Consider the following 19,756-nt stretch of genomic DNA (forward strand, 5'->3'; position numbering starts at 1 on the left):
AGGTTTGAATATTGTCATTTTCATCAATTTTCCTTTCCTCACCATCTTCTCTCTCCATGGAAAGAAGTGATTAGCCTTAGGAAATAAAGAGAAAAGAAATTGCTTTCTGCTATTATTTGAAAGCACTGGGAAAAGAAATTACTAACTTCAGCCCTCAAATGTGACCAATGATGAGCAGCAAAAATAGTCAACAGAAAGCAGCTATTCTTTTGAGGCCTTCACAAACAACTGAACAGTAGGTAATAGAGAAAACCAACAGAGAAAATTACAAAGAACAAAGTTGATATTACCAGAAACTTTACAGGTACTGACTCCCTCCATTTGGCTTAATGTATCTTAGATATTCAACAGCTGGACAACTTGAGAGCTTTGCAGTTTGACATTTTATAAAGTGCACTGTTTTAATAGACTTTGCTTTTAATTTTTTTTTTTTAAATGACACAAGTTATAATCATCTTTTACTTATAACATGAGCAAAAGTTGAGAGGTATTAATAAAGGATCTGTTTTTCTCAAGGAGAAGAAAATGTTCTTAAAGGAACCTGAGCTTCTGTAGCTGTTACATACAGGGGAGGGAGAAAGTTGAGCTTGTTCTGAGTTGAGGTATATTTAAATTGGTTTGTTTTTTTTTTAAATGCACGTTCTGCAGGTATTAACTGAATGGGACTGAGCGTTGTACATGAGTGAATTTTTTGTCTAATTAGAAAAGATGGAAGATTTCTAACTGAAACTTGGCTTGATTTGGAGACACCCATCTTAGAGCTTTTCAAGGTTTGCTATGGTAAAATCTTTCTCAGTTTTTCCCACAAAGTGCTGTGGACATCTTATTTTGCATAACATTCGTAGCTACAATTTTTCTGGGACAGATGATGCCCTGCTAGCTAGTACCCAGAATTGTTTGCAACACTATGGAAAAAAAAAACCTGTGTTGGAATCAAGTGTGTGCATCTTTCAGCCCAAATTCCCCATCTGGTAGCAGCATTTCAGTTGGAAGCAGCTCAGATGAACAGGAGAGGCATTGTCATTAGAAGGCAAACTGCAGCATGGTGGGGAGCTGTTCAGCTCTCTAAACTGGTATTAGCTGAATCCTGCTAAGCATCTTTTTTTTTTTTTTTCCCCAAACCAACATTTTCAATTACAGAATTTCTAACTGTGAACAGAATATTTGAAACCATGGCCACTGTCTCTCAGGACAGCAATAGAAAAAGATACATGCTAGATGGTGGTTTGAGGAATCCGGAGAGCCACTCACTCCATTTCTACATTAGGGTTTTTCTCTGTCTGAGTTGGGTGTGAGACTAAAATGAGAAGGTTAGTTGTTCTTAAATAGGCAATTGTTTGAAAATTCTTGCATCAAAACTGTCTACTCTCTTTCATACATAATAGACACAAACAATAATCCATAACAGCTTATGTGAATTGAAATGTGACTGACCACATAGAATCATAAGGAATTAATATCAGCCTCTGAGGACACAAGGAGCTGTTTCTCAAACTCACAAAACCTCTGCTTTAGCTCATTAGCAGAAGTAGTTGGATTTGGTCTGTTTCATGTCTTAAGCCTGTAGGAGAGCCTAGTCCAAAGTGAAAAATAGTGCAAATGTAATATTTAATTTGAGATGCATGATGTCCTGCATATATAACAGTCGTTTTTATCCATGAGTGTAAAGACAGAAGCTAATGATCAAGGAACACTGTTTTGCATTGAGAATTTGTTTAGATCTGGGATTTCTGATTGTTGGTCATCCTAGGTACTAGGAGATACTGAATCCAGTAGCCTGGTGGGTGCAAGGCTGCTGTGACTCTCGTCTTCATGCAGCAAGACTGTATCAAGGCAGAGCTCCTGTTTCGGAGAGAGTGAAAGACACACTCACATGGGTTCACAGAGCAACATAAATAGACCACAGCGCCCTATCAGTGCCCACATGAACACAAACACAACACAGGCTGCCTCACCCTGTTCTTCCTCTCCAGCTGATCAGGATTAAATTCTGCTAGGGGCATATATGTTTGTGTACATCCGTGGATGCATACACAACATGCAACACTGCATTAGCTGGCCTTAGATAACCTGTCCACCAGCTGGCCCCAGATCTCACTGGTGTCCCCAGTTGCTGGCACCCAAACATAAGAGCCTTGGAGATTTGCAGCCCTACTCTAATCGCTGGTACTCAGACCTCTTCCACCTGCTGGCTAGTCGAGTTTGAAGTTAACTCTTGTTCACACATACCCACTCAGAAGAGGGAGCACACCTAAACGGAAGATACTTAGAAACAGGATTTAATGAGAAAATAGGACAGACTTCAGTGATAGAGGTCAGGACAAGCATGATGACCAGCTAGCTATTTACAAGTCAACTGGTTCCTTTTATCTCCTTTTTCCTCTATCTTACACTTGTTGCTCCCCCACCCACCTTGAACCCTCCCTTTCCCTGCCTGTATTCCCTCCCCTAAATGTTCCATAGTAAACCTCATCCATTTGCACAATCCCCTTAACACATCTCATAATGAATTTTATACAGTCAAAAATGTTCTTTCCCCTGCTTCTCTTAATGAGTTGTACCCCCCTGTAGGCAATAACCCCCGTTAGCCTGCAGGGCGTTCTGAGGTAGCTTTCTCAGCTGACTCATCCAGATGGATTTCGCATTGGGACAAGGGGTATCTGCATTGCTTTGCTGTCCTGTCCCTAACAGCACTTTTAAATGACTGGTTAAATAAATCTATGGGATGTTTAAGGCCAGAAGTTTTAACAGTATTTATGCCAGCCTGTAAGGAAACAAACCCTTGCCCAAAATGTGCACTCTTCTCAATAAAAGAATACAATGTTTACTTGACTACTGAACTGGAATAATAATCAACAACATAATATAATTATGGTAAATAAGCAGACACACAGTTTACACCAGATTGCTGACAGAAGCCTCCATTAGAGCTATTACATTCTTCTGTTGAGAAAATGAAATGGAAATACTTCTATAGAATTGTGTGGCACTGTATTTTTTTCTCTGATGATATTCTGACTTACATGAACGGTTTCTAACTGAAGGATTTATTTTTTAAATAGAAGTGCAGGTGGGAGTCAGGCACAATGAGATTTCCTGCTTCAGTAGCTAACCCTATGCAGATTAATGATTCACTTCAGCTCTATCTGAATAATATTAGTGTAGCAAATTATCCTGTGTAGTAGGATGCACTTTTCTATGTCTTATGAGGCATTCATAAGAAGATACAGTGCTATAACTTATGGAACTGTTCCTCACAGTATGTGCTTTGCAGATCTCACCGCTGAGACAATTACCAGTGAAAATGAGACCCAAGACTCATTTTGTTTCTCATCTTGAGGATTATGTTGTCTATAATTTGGGAAAGGCTTAAAGGACTATTTAGACTATTTCCCTCCCACTCCCATAATTACACCTCGGTCACATGAGCCGAGCAAGTAGAAAAAAGCACTAGCTGCACTTTGGCAGCTGTATTAATGGTCTATTACATGCTACTAGGCAGCTTGGTATTGCTCCGTTGCCACATTTGTATCAGCAAACTTTGGTCTCCAGGTTACTTTCTATTGGACTTGTACAAAACCAGACGTGCTCTAAGACTGTACAATTATTACATCAATTGACATGTGTCAGCCTATTGATGCTATTTGAAAAGTCAACCAGGCATGCTCCATCAATTACCCTGTAGAAACGGAAGCTCAGTGTTAAAATTTACTGGGAAACTTGGCTCCAGAAAGCTGAGCAGGTTCCCTTTTTTTGATTGTGGAAACAAATACAGCAAAACTCAGTGATACATTAGACTTCATTAGTATTAGTATTCTCATGCCACTAAGCTGTAGCTGGTTGTATTATAGTAACCAGAACACCATTTGCTAAGCAACTCCACAATAAAAGAAGGGTTACTCTTGTACCTGGAGAAGGACAGATTTCCAATTGGTTTGAAAGTCAGTGTTGCTTCCATGACATTGACTTGCTTTAAGAATCATCATACAACTGCCATTAATTTTAGTCCATTTTTTCTGCACTTGTTGTTATTGTCAACTTGTTTAGAAAGTGCATCAAAGCATGGAATACACTATGTTCATTGTCTGTGTCATAGCACTGTGATGAGCTGGTGGTGACTAGTGTAGCTGTCTAAGCTGGGACAACTGTCTTCCTGATTCATGCTAAAGCTCTACAAGTCTAGTTGTTCCCCAAAGAAAAGGTGTTTCTAAGAAGCATGGTTTAGCATGCTGTACTTTCTTCAGCCTAGCCTTAGTGAGAAAGATCAGGGATAATATTAACCAGGGCATGTTTTTGATGTATGCGCTCGCTCATCTTCCCTTGACTGCAATTAGCATTAACAGCCTACCAACATTTAAAAATTCTGGTCATTAGTTCCAGCTCTATTTCTCTGCCCAGGAAATAATTTTGTTTTATACAAAACAGTATTTCAGTTCCGCTTGTGAATAGAGATGTGAAGGAGAAAAGACAATGTTTCACATGTCAGTGGGTTGCAGATAGCTTGGTGCTGATGCAGAAGCCACTACAGGAACTCTGAGAGGCTGAGACAGCAGTAATAGACTGGATCAGGCCAAAACCTGTAATTGAGTAGTAGTTAAAAACAACCCTTCATGTGTACTTTTTTATTTATGTTAACAAACTTTTTTCATTGTCAAGTTTAGATTAAGAGAAATAATGTTCACCCCACTATGACCTGCAATATGCTGTTTCCTCTCCACTGCTTTTTTTTATAAAATTTTGTTGCAGTTTCATTTACAAAGTATGCTAAAAATAATCAAAGCCAAAGGTATGTAATAAATTGCAGTCAAACTGCACGCTATCCCAGAAGGTAAGAAACGAGACTTCAAACAAATCTTCAGCAGAATGTGCAGGAAATGTTATTGAAATAGGGCTCTAATTTGAAAAGTAACTGTAGAAAGTTTCACTCTCCCACACAGCCTAGTGTTTCAAAGCAAGCAGACAAAAAAAAGACTTCTTGTTGATTACACTCTTGGCCCCACAGAGCCAATGCATCCAAGATGTTTGCAGAGCTAAATGTTTTTTTGGCTAAAGGCAGTATTCACCATTGAATCTTCTGTGAAGTTTTGCAAATTTTAGGACTTCCACAAGGGAAACTATATATGCACACCTAAGATTATGAATTTATTGTCAGCTATGTCCTAAACCGCAGATCTTCCACGGTAGAAGCCCTAGCAATGTGTTTAACCTTACTTGTTATCCATTCAACATATAAAGAATAGTCTTATTATGAGAACTTGGGGTAAAACACTTATTTAAAAACTTTTAAAAAAGGTATTTAGAAGTACTCTAGAATGAAACCTCTATTCTGAATGGCTGGAGCTGAAAGAGTTTATGTGGTTTGACTAGATCATGATGGTGTAAAAACAATTTACATTGTACATTGGATTCTTTACTCGTGCAAAGGACAATGTACAAAATAACTCTTGATAAACTAGTTCCCTAAAATGTAGCTGTTGCTCACTACCTCCCTTAGGAAATAATAAATAATTAAACACTCCGGCTATTTTTTTTCTTTTCAAAGAACTTAACTTGGGGGGGAACAGTTTGAAGAGGTATATTAATATTGTAGTTTTCTCTGTTTATTGTAAACAGTATTGGTGACACTGATCCAGTATAGTTACAGTTATAGTTACTCGTGGCCACAATGGAATGTATCTATTAAGGAGTTTAAGAGAGGAAAGGGCATTTGTGAAACAGGGGCAAGTGGTTGTATGATTCCCCGTGGAACAATGGAGTGAAACACAGGTTTCTCCTTGTCTCTGGAGATTTTCTTTTATGCTATTGAAGAAAAATATTGATAGCTTGAGATAATCCTCCACAAATGCACAGTTATACATATGTTTTTCAGGTCAAAATAAATACAGCCTCACCTACTTCTTATCTGAAAAACTTTGGTTGTTAGTGATTTGACTTCCTGACTGAAGCTATTGTAGATCTTACCATGTTCTCAGCATCTACACAGAAGGTGGGAATGATAACTGGAGATAAACATTTTCTTTGTCTCCATCATCAAATGTACTGTAGTATTTGCAGTACTCTGCTACTTAACATAATTTCTATTTTATAATCATACTAGTGGTTATTAAAAAAACTAATTTGAGTCCTCTTACTGTTTCTTTCATCAATTGCTGTAGGATCTGCTTTCACCAACGTTACTGATTGTTTAAGTATTCACAACAGATTTTATGTGGACTAAGTCTGAATCATGCAGCTACTTTACAATGGCTATCCGATACAGAAAACATTAAGTATTAAATCAACACTCTTCTCTCCATGATACCCTCTGGCACCCTTGTGTTCAGACCCACAGCACTGCATCTTAAAAATATTAACTTGCTATGTGTTCTGCTTTTCTAATGGAAATAGCTGTTTCTTTTCCTTAGCTTCAGTTCTACCTCTGTAGCATCTAGATGTTACTAGGTTAAAAAAGCCAAACCAAAACTGTGTCACTAACGTATGTCATTCTGCAGTTGCAAATGTATTGTTTGTGGCTTGCATTCCAGCAAGCCTGCAAACAGAAATAAACCTTTATAAATCAATTGAATAGGCAGCTGAAATGGACCATAATGAGCATTGATTACATGCTTACATTCTGTTTATAGTGATATTTGACGTGTCTCTGTCCTATAAAGCTTATTTACGGCCGCAGTGCTGAGTCATGTGATTGAAACAAGAGTGTTTTATAGAATGATTTCAAAATTATTACCTTTCAGTAGCTTAAACCTGTGTTTTTTCTTAACAGCGATAAAGGTGTAACAGAGTTTGGCAAGTCTTAAACATTGCAGAAAGTGTATGTCTATAAATGTATGTCTACACATACAGAAACAAACCCACTCCTACAAATTGAAAATACTTGAAAACAAACTTTGCAAACATTTGGCTGAAACTGCAGCTTAGCAATGTGGAATTTAGAGTGCTTTTCAATTCTATTTTCAAAGTCTCTATTGGCCTAATGCAACTAATCTCTTTTCAGAAATGTTAATGGAGAATTTATTTCTGTAGTTAGAGTTTCAGTGGAATCTGAGGCCCTATTGCATTTTTAGGGGAAACAAAATCAAACATTATCATATTTACTGTTCTTAGTTTGGTAGCTATTAAGAAATCAGAATGAATTTATAATTAGGTATTTGCATATATTTTAACATTTCATCTGTTTTTCAGATTTTCCAGATTGCGTATGTTATTGTGAAAGCAGCTAACTCACCTCGACCTGGGAATTGGATATTAGAGCGTTCGCTGGATGGTGTAGACTATCAACCGTGGCAGTATTATGCTATCACAGACAGTGAGTGCCTGACACGCTACAACATTCATCCCCGTCCTGGAACTCCATCCTATATAAAAGATGATGAAGTCATATGCACTTCTTATTATTCCAAAATCCATCCTCTGGAGAATGGAGAGGTAAGATCAGATATTATTCCATGCACCGTAACCAGGCAGCAAAAAACCCCCTTTGCTTAACTGGCAAATATCCGCCTTGAGTAGACAGAGTGTTTTGGTATGCTTGAAAAATGGGGAGGTAGTCTATTTGCAATTTTAAAAAACTCATCTTACATGGTCCTATATAAATGCATACAAGGTACACTCTAATAATCATATTCTACAAATTAAACCAAGAGGTAGAAGAATTATTAGGTAGAAGTAGGGACTAGTACTTTCAGACAACTTTAGGTGCTTGAAATATGTTCCCGTGTCACTTGTGAACAAAGGTGAGAATACTGGGAAAAATGATGGACCTAGTGAAGTTGTTAAAAGACTTTTCAAGTCGCATTTTCAGTCCCTGTGTATAAGCTGGGATGCTAAATGGTAATGATTTTACTCAGGGTTTAATTTATTGCATTTAAGAGCTTGTAACTGACCCTTTGCCCCTGCATATACCTATTCATTCTCCTTCTGTCAGAGGCCTCTGCTATTTCATCGTGAGTCCAGGTACATGAATCACGGACCAGTCATTTGTTTTAACTGAGGGCGTAGAAAAGATGTGATGGAGATGAGAATGAGAATCTGTGGTTGAAAGAACAAGGGAAATGTAACAACTGTAGCTGAAAATACAGTATTTTCAGCCACTTAAGAGAGGGAAAGCCATGTGTACCAAATTCCATTAACTGTATATTTTTTTCAGTTTTTTTTCCAACAATTGCTTTGCACACAAGTTGGTAATTCAAGGAAATAATGTGACTTGAATGTGCGTGACATCTGAAGTATTTATTTATTTACAGATTCTTTGATGTCTAATGATGTTCTGTGAAATTTTAGCTTCAGTATTCATCCTTCTGTTAATTTTTTCTGTTCCACTTTTTGAATGGCTTATCTCCATATAAAGAGGTACAAACTTACTCTCTTTTGTTCTTCTACATGCAAAGCAACATTCACATACAAAATTGTTAATACAATTATTTTTGAGTACTGGATATAGGTATGTGTAGTTTGTTTATGTTCACAGGAAATTTCCAATGCCAGCTGCAAAAATAGAAAAGTGTATCTTTTAATGAAAATACCCTGCTGACACAGTCTAAAAGATGTGAGCTTGCAGTCTCAAATGAGTTATCAGATATGAAATCAGTTGCACATCTAGGAAAAAATCATCGCAAATACTTTGTGTTTGTAGTTGTATCATTTGAATGGGTATTTGTTCTTGTAAAATCTAGCGGGAGCAGATAAAGTGATATTAAAAGAAATAGTGCATACGTATGTGCTGTGTTTTCAAAATGTTTCCAGCTGGGTGCTTTTTGAGGGGCAAACGGAACATGAGTTAGCAGTTTATCACTTGCAAAGAAATTTTATACAGTTTCTTTGGGAGAACATGTCTGCACTGAAAATATAATGCCAAAGTAATTATTGTAATAATTAATTTAATTTACATTGTTCAATTTCTTTGATTATCTAATTCTCCTGCAGACAGATATTGATTCCAGCAGTCTGCTGTCCTCTTGGTTAAATCAGTGTCTCCTTGTGCTCTTCATTGGCTGAGTTAAACAGCAAAAGGCTTTTATTCAGCATGCCAGTATATATCCACAACTGAAACATTGGGTTAAGGCCTGCTGAATTGAGCGGAACTTAATTCCAATCTTACGTGTGCAATTAATAATTTGTAACTTGGCCTGATGTGCTGTAATTGGTGTTCTGTCCTGAGCCTAGTAAATGGCCAGCATCTGATAAACTGTTTCTTTAAACGGGAAGAAGACTTTGAAGGGATGAATGCATCTGTTCCATTCCACTTGGAAAAGGGTAATTATTAGATGCAGGCATACTATACGAAAGGCATATGAGTTAAGCCACCCTAAGTTAATGTTACCTCACACAGGTAGTTATTAATCTGAGATATGGCCCTGAGAGAGAACATCTTGAAATGAAAAGCCTAAAGCTTAACTTTTATAGTGACTGGAAGAGTATCATTCCACATGAATTAATCAGCTTACATTTTTAACAACATTCTTTCCAGAAGTTAAACACTAGTTTCATCTGTCTGAGTAGCTATAGACTGCATTATGAAATATTTAGCATTAACACAGAGTTAACACAGGTTGATTCTTTTTCATAGTTCATCAAACATGTAACATGAAAAATAATACAATTCATACCAATATCAGATTTACTTGCAATTTTGTTGTAGGTGATATTTGCCTGGCTCCTGGTCTTTCATGGAACTGTGTCTGCATGTCATTTATTTTTGTTCCAGGGTAGGACTTCTGTTGTATGTATCAGATATTACAGACATTTTGTAAGACTGACAGAGTTAGGAAATGTACATTAAGTACCTTTGCTTTGCTTCAAAATCCATGAGCTATTTAGACACACCATTCTGGTGTACACTCAGGAAACCTGATGAAGTGCGGAAGGAGCACAGGTTGGCAAGCCAGTTCCAAAGCCAAATCTACATCTACAGTAGCGTCTTAAGTTAAAACTTGTCATCTTAGAAAAAGCAAAATATGTTCTTTTCATGTATACTTTCAACAAACATTTTAGTTAGTGACTTGATTGAATAGAGTATTTCCAGAAATGTTAATGCTAAGCAAAATATTTTGGGCATTTAATAGTGTCACTATCTGCACGAGTAATATTCTCTTGGCCAATCACAGAATTAAAACCAACAACAACTAGAACAACAGCAACAAAAAGACAACAAATAAACAAAAACCCCATGTGATTTATCTTCAGGTCAGTGTAACTAGCACAAGTTTAAGTTTGCTCAGTCAAATGTGAATAAACTGTAGACCAAGAATTATTTGCATAAAATAATTTTACTGAGTATTTTCATGAATTAATGGAAATTGCATAAAGACAGCTTCTGAATGAACAAAACTGATAAATTCTCAAATAAGGAAATTTCTCTAAAAGTGTAGACTTGAATGCAGAAAGACTGTTAGCACTCCAGTTTCTGTACTGTCTAAGATCAGTGATACCTGAAAAAATCATAGGGAGACCAGAGTGTCTCTATATCACACTGGCAAAGGTAGACTTTTAGTATTTATGTTTCTGATATGCCATCAATAAATGTAAATACTAAAGTTTCCCAAAACAGTGTTTCAAAATTCAAAAGCAAGTTCCACTGTCTCAGTGTATGCAAGCCAGAGAAGGAACTGAAAGAGATCAGTTATATTAATGAGTTACTCATTAACTTTTACTTAATTGATGTTTTTTGCTTAAATGGTAATTTTTTTTGGCACTATCTGAGAAAGAGTTGTTTATGTAAGGGTTAATAACTGGCGGGATGAGGCTGCTATTTTCGGGTAAAGAAGAATGGCCATTTTGTGACATTTTCATCTTTACTTAAACACCATATCAGAATGGTATTTCTTTTTTTCTTTATTTCCTCAGATGATCATTAGGTTGAGAACTAAAAATTAGTGGGTTACCATAGTGATTTTTGCTTCATTTCCCTGACACAGGAGCCTCTGTACCTTTTTTATTGAAATTGTTCTTCTACTAGACTACAATGTGTGTCACAGCTTCTTTACCTTGATGACTAGGTGGATGTAAGGCTCTGGACATAAACTTTCAATGTCATAATTTTTTTTTTCTGTGAGATGTACGAAGATTTCTTTTAGTAAATGCTTGTTTGAACTAGCATGTATAGTATTTGTACTTTGATACATGGGAATCTTCCCTCTTGCTTGCAGTTGTTTCAAAGCTGGACCCTCTGAAGACTTCAGGTGCACCAGTTGATCACTATAACATGTTAGGAAAATGTGTATCTTTTCACAGAAAATGACATGTTTTACCTGACCTGTAGTTTGATAGGAAATAAAATAGGAGGTTACACTTAGAAAAAACATTCTTCAAACATACATAGGTTTAGAGTATTTTGTATAAGCTAGAAAAAAATATTTAGGTCAAAAATAATTGTTTTGTTGTTTTTTTAATATAAACTAATTCTCTGCGCAACCGGAGATTGAAAGTCAAATCCAGTGAAGACAGTGGGAGAAAGGTTTAATTAATCTGATAGGAAAGCACTTGCTTTTTCTAAGAAGTCAAGAATTAAAAAACCTCCTATTCTGGGAAACATTGAGTTTCTCTACAGTGAGGCTTTCTGAAAGTATAAAAACCAAGAGGAAGGGTATGAATTTAATTCCCACCTTGTTAAATCTTAATTGGAATAGCCAATTGATTCCCTGGTCCATATTAGTGTCACCACATAGAGGAGTTCTGACAGAAAGTTGTTTTTCAAAAATCATAATCATTATTGTTGTGCAGAAGGTATGTAAACAGAAGGAGAAGAAATACCTCCCTCTTTGTGGGCAGAATCTGTCTCAGAAGATGCTGCCTTGAAGAATATTTCTACAGTTGAGTAGAGTTTAGGTTATATAGAAGTTACAAATGCTGAGCATTATTCGTCAGTTTGGTAGGCATTTTTAATATGAAAAGAAGGGATTAAGAGAGCAGAAGCTGAAGTGGCTGTAGATGAGGAATACTTTTCCTTCAAAAGTGTCTGTCTGTGTTAAGTGTGTGGGTGTAGCCAATGGAAAAATCTCGTAGCAGGACACAGAGATAACACTGGTCTCTTTTTCAATCCCAGTTGCCCTTTGCCAGAATTATTAGGTGCAAGGTGTTCTCCTCAATTCTTGCTGAGGGTAGTATCGCTATCCAATTTCTACTCCCTGGTTATGTAGTCTGCACTTGCCCTTAACATTGTTGTAGAGACTAGATGAACAGGCCAACAACATTGAAACCCTTCCTAGATGTTTTTGACTTCTACCCAAGACAGAGATAGGTTAGAGATCTGTCTTACACTGTCTGGCTCTTTCTTCAGGAACACATTCAGCCTACCTTTTTTGTATTCAAGGAGGAAGTGAGTTGAAAATATTAACAATGTCAGTACTAATGTAGAGTTGGGGGGGGTGGGGTGGAAGATGAGTTAGACATTCATTTATCCCAATCCTTAATGGAAGTTTTTAAATTTATAATTTTTTTTTTTGTACCTCATACCTCCCGATCACCAAATACACTTGTGCAATTGTGAGCTTTTTGGCTTTCCATCACATTGTTACTTGTTTTGTTCTATGTCATATTTCATGGAAGAATAAAACTGAGATGTAGATTAGCTGTATCAGGATGCTGTGAACATCACTCCCTGCTAATTGCTGCAATACTAATTTCGTATCATGAGAAGAAATTCCTGAATGTATCTTTGCCACAGATTGTAACTGATGAAGAAAGCCATGTATTTGTAATCATCCTAATGAGGCAATGGAGAGGTGAAATTTCAGGATTCAGTAAATATTTCCTTCTACTGAATCAGAGAAACAATCTCTGATCCTTCTGTGTTGAGATCCTTTTCATATGTTATTTTCAGTTGCTGAGAATGATCTACCTTGACATTTAAAGATCAAAAAATTGAAAGGTATTAGCCCAATATTTGAAGGAAAGTAATCTGATTCTAGAAATGAGAATGCCACCTAATTGCAGTATGCCAAGTGTACCAAATTGCCCAAATGGTTGTCTAGACACTTCAGCTCAAACACAGCCCTGGGTGTTGCTTGTTTCTTTTCAGTAAGTGGCATTTGTGAAGCAATCAATGTGACTATCAGATAGTTGATATAACTATATTGATAATGAATATCAGACTTTTATTAAGGAGGTAATATCGTTGCACATTTGCTACTTACACATTTTTGAGTAGCACAGCCCAAATGCACCTTTTAAATGACTAATCAGTGCTAAAGCACTGGGTCATTTACTTCAACAATGTCAACCTACTTTCAGGTTTACATATACTATGTAGACTTAACCAAGTTAAAAAAAAAGTTATACCCACAGAGAAATATGCAGTATTTTTGTAATACCGTTTTTTAATAAGTAAAGCAGTGCATGAAAATGGATTTAAAAATAACTTAGATATTAGAGCTGTATTATATATCCAACACTTTTTCAGCTCATGCTTTTTCCTCATTCTGATGTGTTTTGCACTTTTCATACTGCTGATGAATCCATATTCCAAATACTTTCCCATCCTTACCTCAGACCCCTCTGGAGTTCTTGCATTCCTGACATCCTTTGGCAATCAGTTCCATATATCTGGTACCTGTGTTACAAAGAATCACCTCCTTTTGTTTCATTTTACTTGGCTACCACTGGTTTCATTTGATGAACCACAATTCTTGTACTGGAAGTTTTGGTGAGCAGTCAATCTGTAAACACTTTCCTCATGTCATTTATCATTTTATAGATTTCCGTCATATTTTTACTGCAGTCATCTATTTTCCAGGCTGAAGAGTCCTACCCTATTCTGTTGGGTTTTTTATATGGAAGATACTCATTCATTTCATCATCTTCTTGACATTCTCTGAACTTTTTCCAGTATGTATATGCTCATTTTAAGATGAGGTGACAGTGGTATTCAATGTGTGGGTGAACCATGGATTTATAGTGGTCTAATTATGTTTTCTACTTGTCATTCCCTAAAAGTTTGCTTCCAACTTGCTATTTTGGATTGCTGCTGAGCATTGTTGCTCGTTGAAGCCTAATGTTTTCTCTAGGAAAAAATAATAACAGTATCACTTAAAGATATGAATAGCTTACCCCTAAGTTCTGTACCACTTCTGCCTTGCTGGATTTCTTTGCAACTTCAGGTGTTAAAATTCCCACTTAGTTTCTTTCTCTTACTGATCTTTTAATCCTTTTTCACCTCTTAATGTTGTCTACCTACCAGATTGTATGTACTTAATCTCTAATTTTTTTGTTTAAGATAATTTTTGCTTCAAATTTACTTCTTCACCTTCTATAATTCTTAGAGGTTCACTTTTCTCACCTATCCTACATGCCAAAGCTGTGAATGAAGTGCAGATATTTGAATAGAGGGACAGATAGGAGTATTTTGTGCTGGCTAAACCGTTTGAATGGACCGTGTCATACCTCACATATCTGTATAAATATCATTAGCGTGATTCTACTGCCAGAGTGATGCCAGGTATTAAACTGAACTTCTATGTGTCTTCTCTATTTCTTCTGAAAGCATATGGTGCTCATGTAGTATTTGTGCAGGCCTTTACGAGAGTTTGTTAAGACTTCCGCACCACGAAAGCTTAACCATGTTCTGTCTAAGAATTCAGCACAGAGAAAGGTCTTGTCTTTACAGTGGGAGGGGTAGTACTAACAGATCATCTTAGCAAATTTCCTGAGGGGGAATTTCAGGCATTGATTCCTGAGCAAGAGAGAATACTAGGCAGTAGATTCAATTGGTGCGGCCTCACCTTGAATACTGTGCAGTTCTGGGCCCCACAATTTAAGAAGGATGTGAAGATCCTTGAATGTGTCCAGAGGAGGGCAACAAAGCTGGTGAAAGAGCTGGAAGGCATGTCCTATGAGGAGTGGCTGAGGTCTCTGGGTTTGTCTAGTTTGGAGAAAAGAGGCTGAGGGGCGACCTCATTGCTCTCTACAGCTTCCTGAGGAGGGGAAGTGGAGGGGGAGGTGCTGATCTCTTCTCCCTGGGATCCAGTGATAGGACATGGGGGAATAGCTCAAAGCTGCACCAGGGGAGGTTCCGATTAGACATTAGGAAGCATTTCTTTACCAAGAGGGTTGTCAAACACTGGAACAGGCTTTCTAGAGAGGTGGTTGATGCCCCAGGCCTCTCAGTGTTTAAGAGGCATTTGGACAATGCCCTTAATAACATGCTTTAACTTTTGGCCAGCCCTGAATTGGTCAGGCAGTTGGATTAGATGATCGTTGTAGGTCCCTTCCAACTTAAAAATAGTCTGTTCTAGTCTATTCTAGTCTAATTCAGCTTCCTCATTTCTTTCTTTTTTTTTTTTTTAAACCATATCTAGTGTTGAATGAATAGTACTTGGCAATATTTCCAGAAAGATATTAACACTAATACACCGTGCTTTGAAGGATTTCTGAGATGACTAAGTGTTTATCAGTAAACTGCATAGTATTATTTCCGTGTTCTCAAAGGTAAAAATTAAAGACCAAAAGATTTTGGCAGGAGCTGTCTGTGTGAACAATGGAGCCTAGGGTTCTCTGAGTCCCCATGCTAGCCTTTAACAAGAAAATTCTTCCTGCCTACAGTATGGCCGTAGCCAGCACTAAGGCTGAAGCACAGGGAGGGGAGTTATGGTGGGAGTTAAGTAACCTGTCTCCTTCTCCTTCCTTTTCTGCAAATGAGTTTTCCTGTCACTGTTATAGTGGTGAGAATGATACTGCAATGAAGGTGATACTTCAGTGCTGCTCCTTCAAACGTTTAACCTCTTACTCCTCCTGCGATGGTAGCAAAGTAAGTGTGAGGTCAAAAAACCAAAATATTGTTTCTGTGGTAATAAAGGCTAGTCTGTATGAGCACATTCATTAGTCTTTATTTTCTTCAGTCAAGTGGAAGTCCAAAGTGTGTACTAAACATGTAAAGAAGAAAAATAAACAGAAACAAGTTCCTTGATAGTAATGTTTTGTTATTTTGTTCACTTGCCATACTACTTGAATGCTAGTACTCTGCCCCTTTTTAAAAATGTCTCTGTGCTACATGTCTCAGCTCACTTTGAACCTCCCCCACCTCCCAGTAATTTGCTGTTTGCTGAGCTAGCCTCAGACCAGTGATGCCAGGAACATTGAACTTGGCTATTTCCCAGTGTTTTCTTGCTAGTTTTCTCCCCTTCATGCCGTAGTGCTCGTCCTGTTCACTGTAGTCTCATTGGTTCACAGAGAAGAAAGGGAAGAAAAAGACACTTACAAATAGACTCTTAAGTCCATTCTCCCCATAGCCAGATTTAATCCTTTTTCACTAGAAGTCTGAGACTGTCAATACTAAGAGGACAGAGGGTCAGAATTTTTGAAAGTACTCAAAAATGAAATGTATTCAGTTGCAGACTGAAAATTTTGTGATGGCTTTTTTCCTAATAATAAATGATACAGATGCTACAGTGTTTCTAAAAAAAAATTGCATAAGAGTTTGTGGATTGCAGTATTGATACTGTCTTTACAACTCCTATTTTTAGATAGATCCTCTCAGCTCCTCACATGCAGTCAGTATCTTGTCTTTATTGTGAAATCATTTTCTAGAGTCTGAACTGTCAGTTCCCCTTGAGTAACAATGATAAGTTTCTTTTCAATAGCATAAGATGTAGAAAAGGCATCTGTACAGTAAAAAGTAATGCCAATAATATCTCTCTCCATGCCCTCAGCTGCAATCACCCTAGGCGTTTCTCATGAGTATGCTCTATTTCCATATATTTGATGTGTATCTCTGTGCATTTCCTTAGAGTATTTGTGGTTATGGCATATGTTGTCTTGTACCAGTGTTTTGTTGATATATTGTCACTGCAAAATATGGATGATACAAAAAACTAGGTAACAATCTATTCTTAACGGATTAAACCGTTCAGAAATTTAAGCTGGTTCTACTTCCAGCATCACAGTTTAGACAAAGACATTACACAGAGACTAATGAATGCAGTCTGAGTCAGAAATTCCAAAATAGGGTTCTGTGAACAACTTTTTTCAGCTTGATGTCTGATCAGGGAGAATAACAATTTTAAATTATTCTGATTTTTTTTTCAAAACAGTGAAGGGGAAATTTTTATTTTGACTGACATGAGTTGTTCAATGTGATATAAAATGAAAATATTTGGTCATTTTAATTTTTTTTAAAAATGCAAAGACAATGAAAACAAATTTCACAAAACTGTGAATGGAGCACATGTGCCAGTCTTCTGCCTAGAAAGCAAAAGAAAGCTTCAGCTGGCAGAGATATTATCAGATGCAGTCCTTGCATCCAAGAACATGTCCTGCTTCCCGGGTTTTTAGCATACTCTTAGGCTATCTAGCCAGGTGGCATAGCTTCATTTTGTAAAAAATAATGAATCAGCTTTTCTCGGGACTGAAATCCAACTGTCCCATCAGCTTAGGATCATTCTAATCTTCTTGCTTTTCTGTCATATGCACAGTTAGTACTTTGTAGTGATTAGTAATGGGGACAGCCAACAGGATCGTTAGATAAATGGTGCCTCTTACTAAAGATCTTTCCACTGAAGTCAATAACCTTTGGATCAGGTCTTCTGTGAAGACTGTTTATCTCATTTAATTCAGTGTTCCACCACTTCAGTGGTTAAACAGTCACTGCTTAACACTCTGGATTACATCATACTTTGTTCTCCCTATTGGTCTTGGTTTATATTTTGTTTGCTTCCCCTCCCGCTCCCACCTTCTGGCTATAGCAGCTTCAGGAAGTCATGCTCAAACCATGGTTTTGGATATCATCTTTTGTGTATGATTGGTCTCTGTGAAATGACTGTGATAACTTCTACTTAGGAGTCTCCTTCTTTAAGTCTTTTGAAAGCATACCTTAGCCTAAGAAGTTACTCGTGTCTACCAAGAAGGGATAGAATATTGATTTTCTTCAAGAATTTTGGCACATAAGCTTGCAGCTGGTCCAAAATTTCCAGTTAGAACAACCATGGAAGAAACAGTTTACAAAAAGAAATAGAACAGATTTGAGGTTTGGACAAAGATCTAGGTCTAGTTCATTTTGTTGCTTTTGGGTTTTTGGCTTTTTTTTATTTGACTTAGTAAAACTAAACTCGAGTAGCTAATCTGAGGGAAAAAAAAAAGGACATTTAACAAATGACTGCCAAATAAATGGTTAGATATTGTATATATTCCACATACACAATGCTATATTGCCTCACTAATATAAAATTATTAACATTTCCTGGCTTCCTAATAGACATTCATAGACATGTAAAAGGAAAAAAACTAAAAGTAAGCATTTGACATATGTGCTCAATATCACAGGAGAATTTTGAAAACATCTAGAATTTAATTGAAGGCAACTTTAAACAATTTTATTATGCATGATGAGAATAGTCTTCACAATAAATTATTCAAACCTTGTACAACTAATCTTGCAAGTCAGTAATTTTATAATTGCATTGTAGCAATATTCACTGTTAATTTTTGCCTGAGAAAAGGAAAGCTTACAGTAATATTTTTAAGTTGATAGTTCATACTGAACTTGAGTTTCTGATGTTTAATATTATGGAAAAAAAGAGTAGATATAACATGTATAATGTACTTCTAAATCATGCACCAAAGAGGAAACAACTGTGGAAAACTACGTATAAGTAGTATAGCAGTCTCCCATTATTGTAAAAACAAGAGCAAGGATATTTACTGGTACATCTGTGTGGGCTAAGTTGGAATGAAGGTTTCTTTTATGTAGTTAGTCAGACAGTCCACTTTTCTATCTTGGCATGTCTTCTGTCCCTGAGCAGAAACTCATGTTGTAATTTCCACCATTTCTGGAAAAAAAGAAAAGCTGATTAATCATATGAATCATAAGACTTAAAAAGTCATAAGGTTGCAGTATACAAAGTAAGTACTATACAGAGCAGTCTTTCGGTTTGAAATTGAAGAGTCAAATTGATTAGATGATCTCCCTTTTTTCTTTAAGCATCCATCTTTTATTGATCACAATGCTTACTGAAAAGAGATGAGTGTTGCGTATCTTTATATAGATCTATGGTAGTTTTTCCAAATCATAATAGGAGGACTCATGCCTGTAAATGTAGTTTGTAACTCAGCATACTCTTTTAGCGTTGTGAAGGGAAATGGTACACTTAAGTCTTGGTATTTACTTGTCATGACCCAAACCTGTCTTCTTGTTGGGTCTGGTAGCTGATTTTTGGACAGTAGTAGATTTCATTCTGGCAGTGCAACAAGAACACTGAGTACTTGGTAACTTGGTGAGGTTTTTTTCTCTTCTGCTTGGTTAGGGGAACTGAAGATCCCCAGTGGGTCATTGTTTTGGGGGTGGGTGAACAGATATTTGAAGACCTTACCCACACAACTGAAATCCCTAATAGAAAATTTTGCTTAAATGAAATACTACTTGTAAATACTTTCCACTAAGAGGTAAAACCACAAACATTTATTTACTTTCGCTATCTGTCTACTGCATTTTGTGTAAGGTTATTGTTCTGAGATGAGAAAATTATAACACAACTTTCTAAGGGGTTTTTTTTTGTCTTTTTTTTTTTTTTTGAGTAGTTGTTAACAGTCATGGATAATTACTGGGAGAAAGAATAGCTTAATTCTTGTTTTTAATGAGTCTGGTGGCCAAAGGCATAGAAGGGCTTACAGACTTGGCAGGGATGATGAGCAGCTGAGAGATGCAGAGATGAGAGAGGAAAAAGCAGTAAAGGTTACAAGGTAATTCAAAACCGGCGGCTGGGAGAAATCTAGTGAGTGCCTAGTTCAAGATGAATCATTCTTTAATGTTTAAATAATAAAACTCTGTATT

At 36.8% G+C, this 19,756-nt stretch overlaps 1 protein-coding gene across 5 annotated transcripts in view; it reads left to right on the forward strand.

Moving 5' to 3' along the window:
- LAMA2 (laminin subunit alpha 2) overlaps window positions 1-19,756 on the forward strand; it is a 385,301-nt gene that overhangs the window by 113,234 nt on the left and 252,311 nt on the right. For all 5 annotated transcript variants that reach the window (XM_052784294.1, XM_052784299.1, XM_052784296.1 and 2 more), the window contains exon 4: window positions 7,183-7,425. In XM_052784294.1, the coding sequence (XP_052640254.1) occupies window positions 7,183-7,425 (243 nt within the window). The remainder of the gene's footprint in view (window positions 1-7,182; window positions 7,426-19,756) is intronic.

This window comes from Harpia harpyja, chromosome 4, assembly GCF_026419915.1.
Source record: "Harpia harpyja isolate bHarHar1 chromosome 4, bHarHar1 primary haplotype, whole genome shotgun sequence".
In the NCBI taxonomy this organism is placed as follows: domain Eukaryota; kingdom Metazoa; phylum Chordata; class Aves; order Accipitriformes; family Accipitridae; genus Harpia; species Harpia harpyja.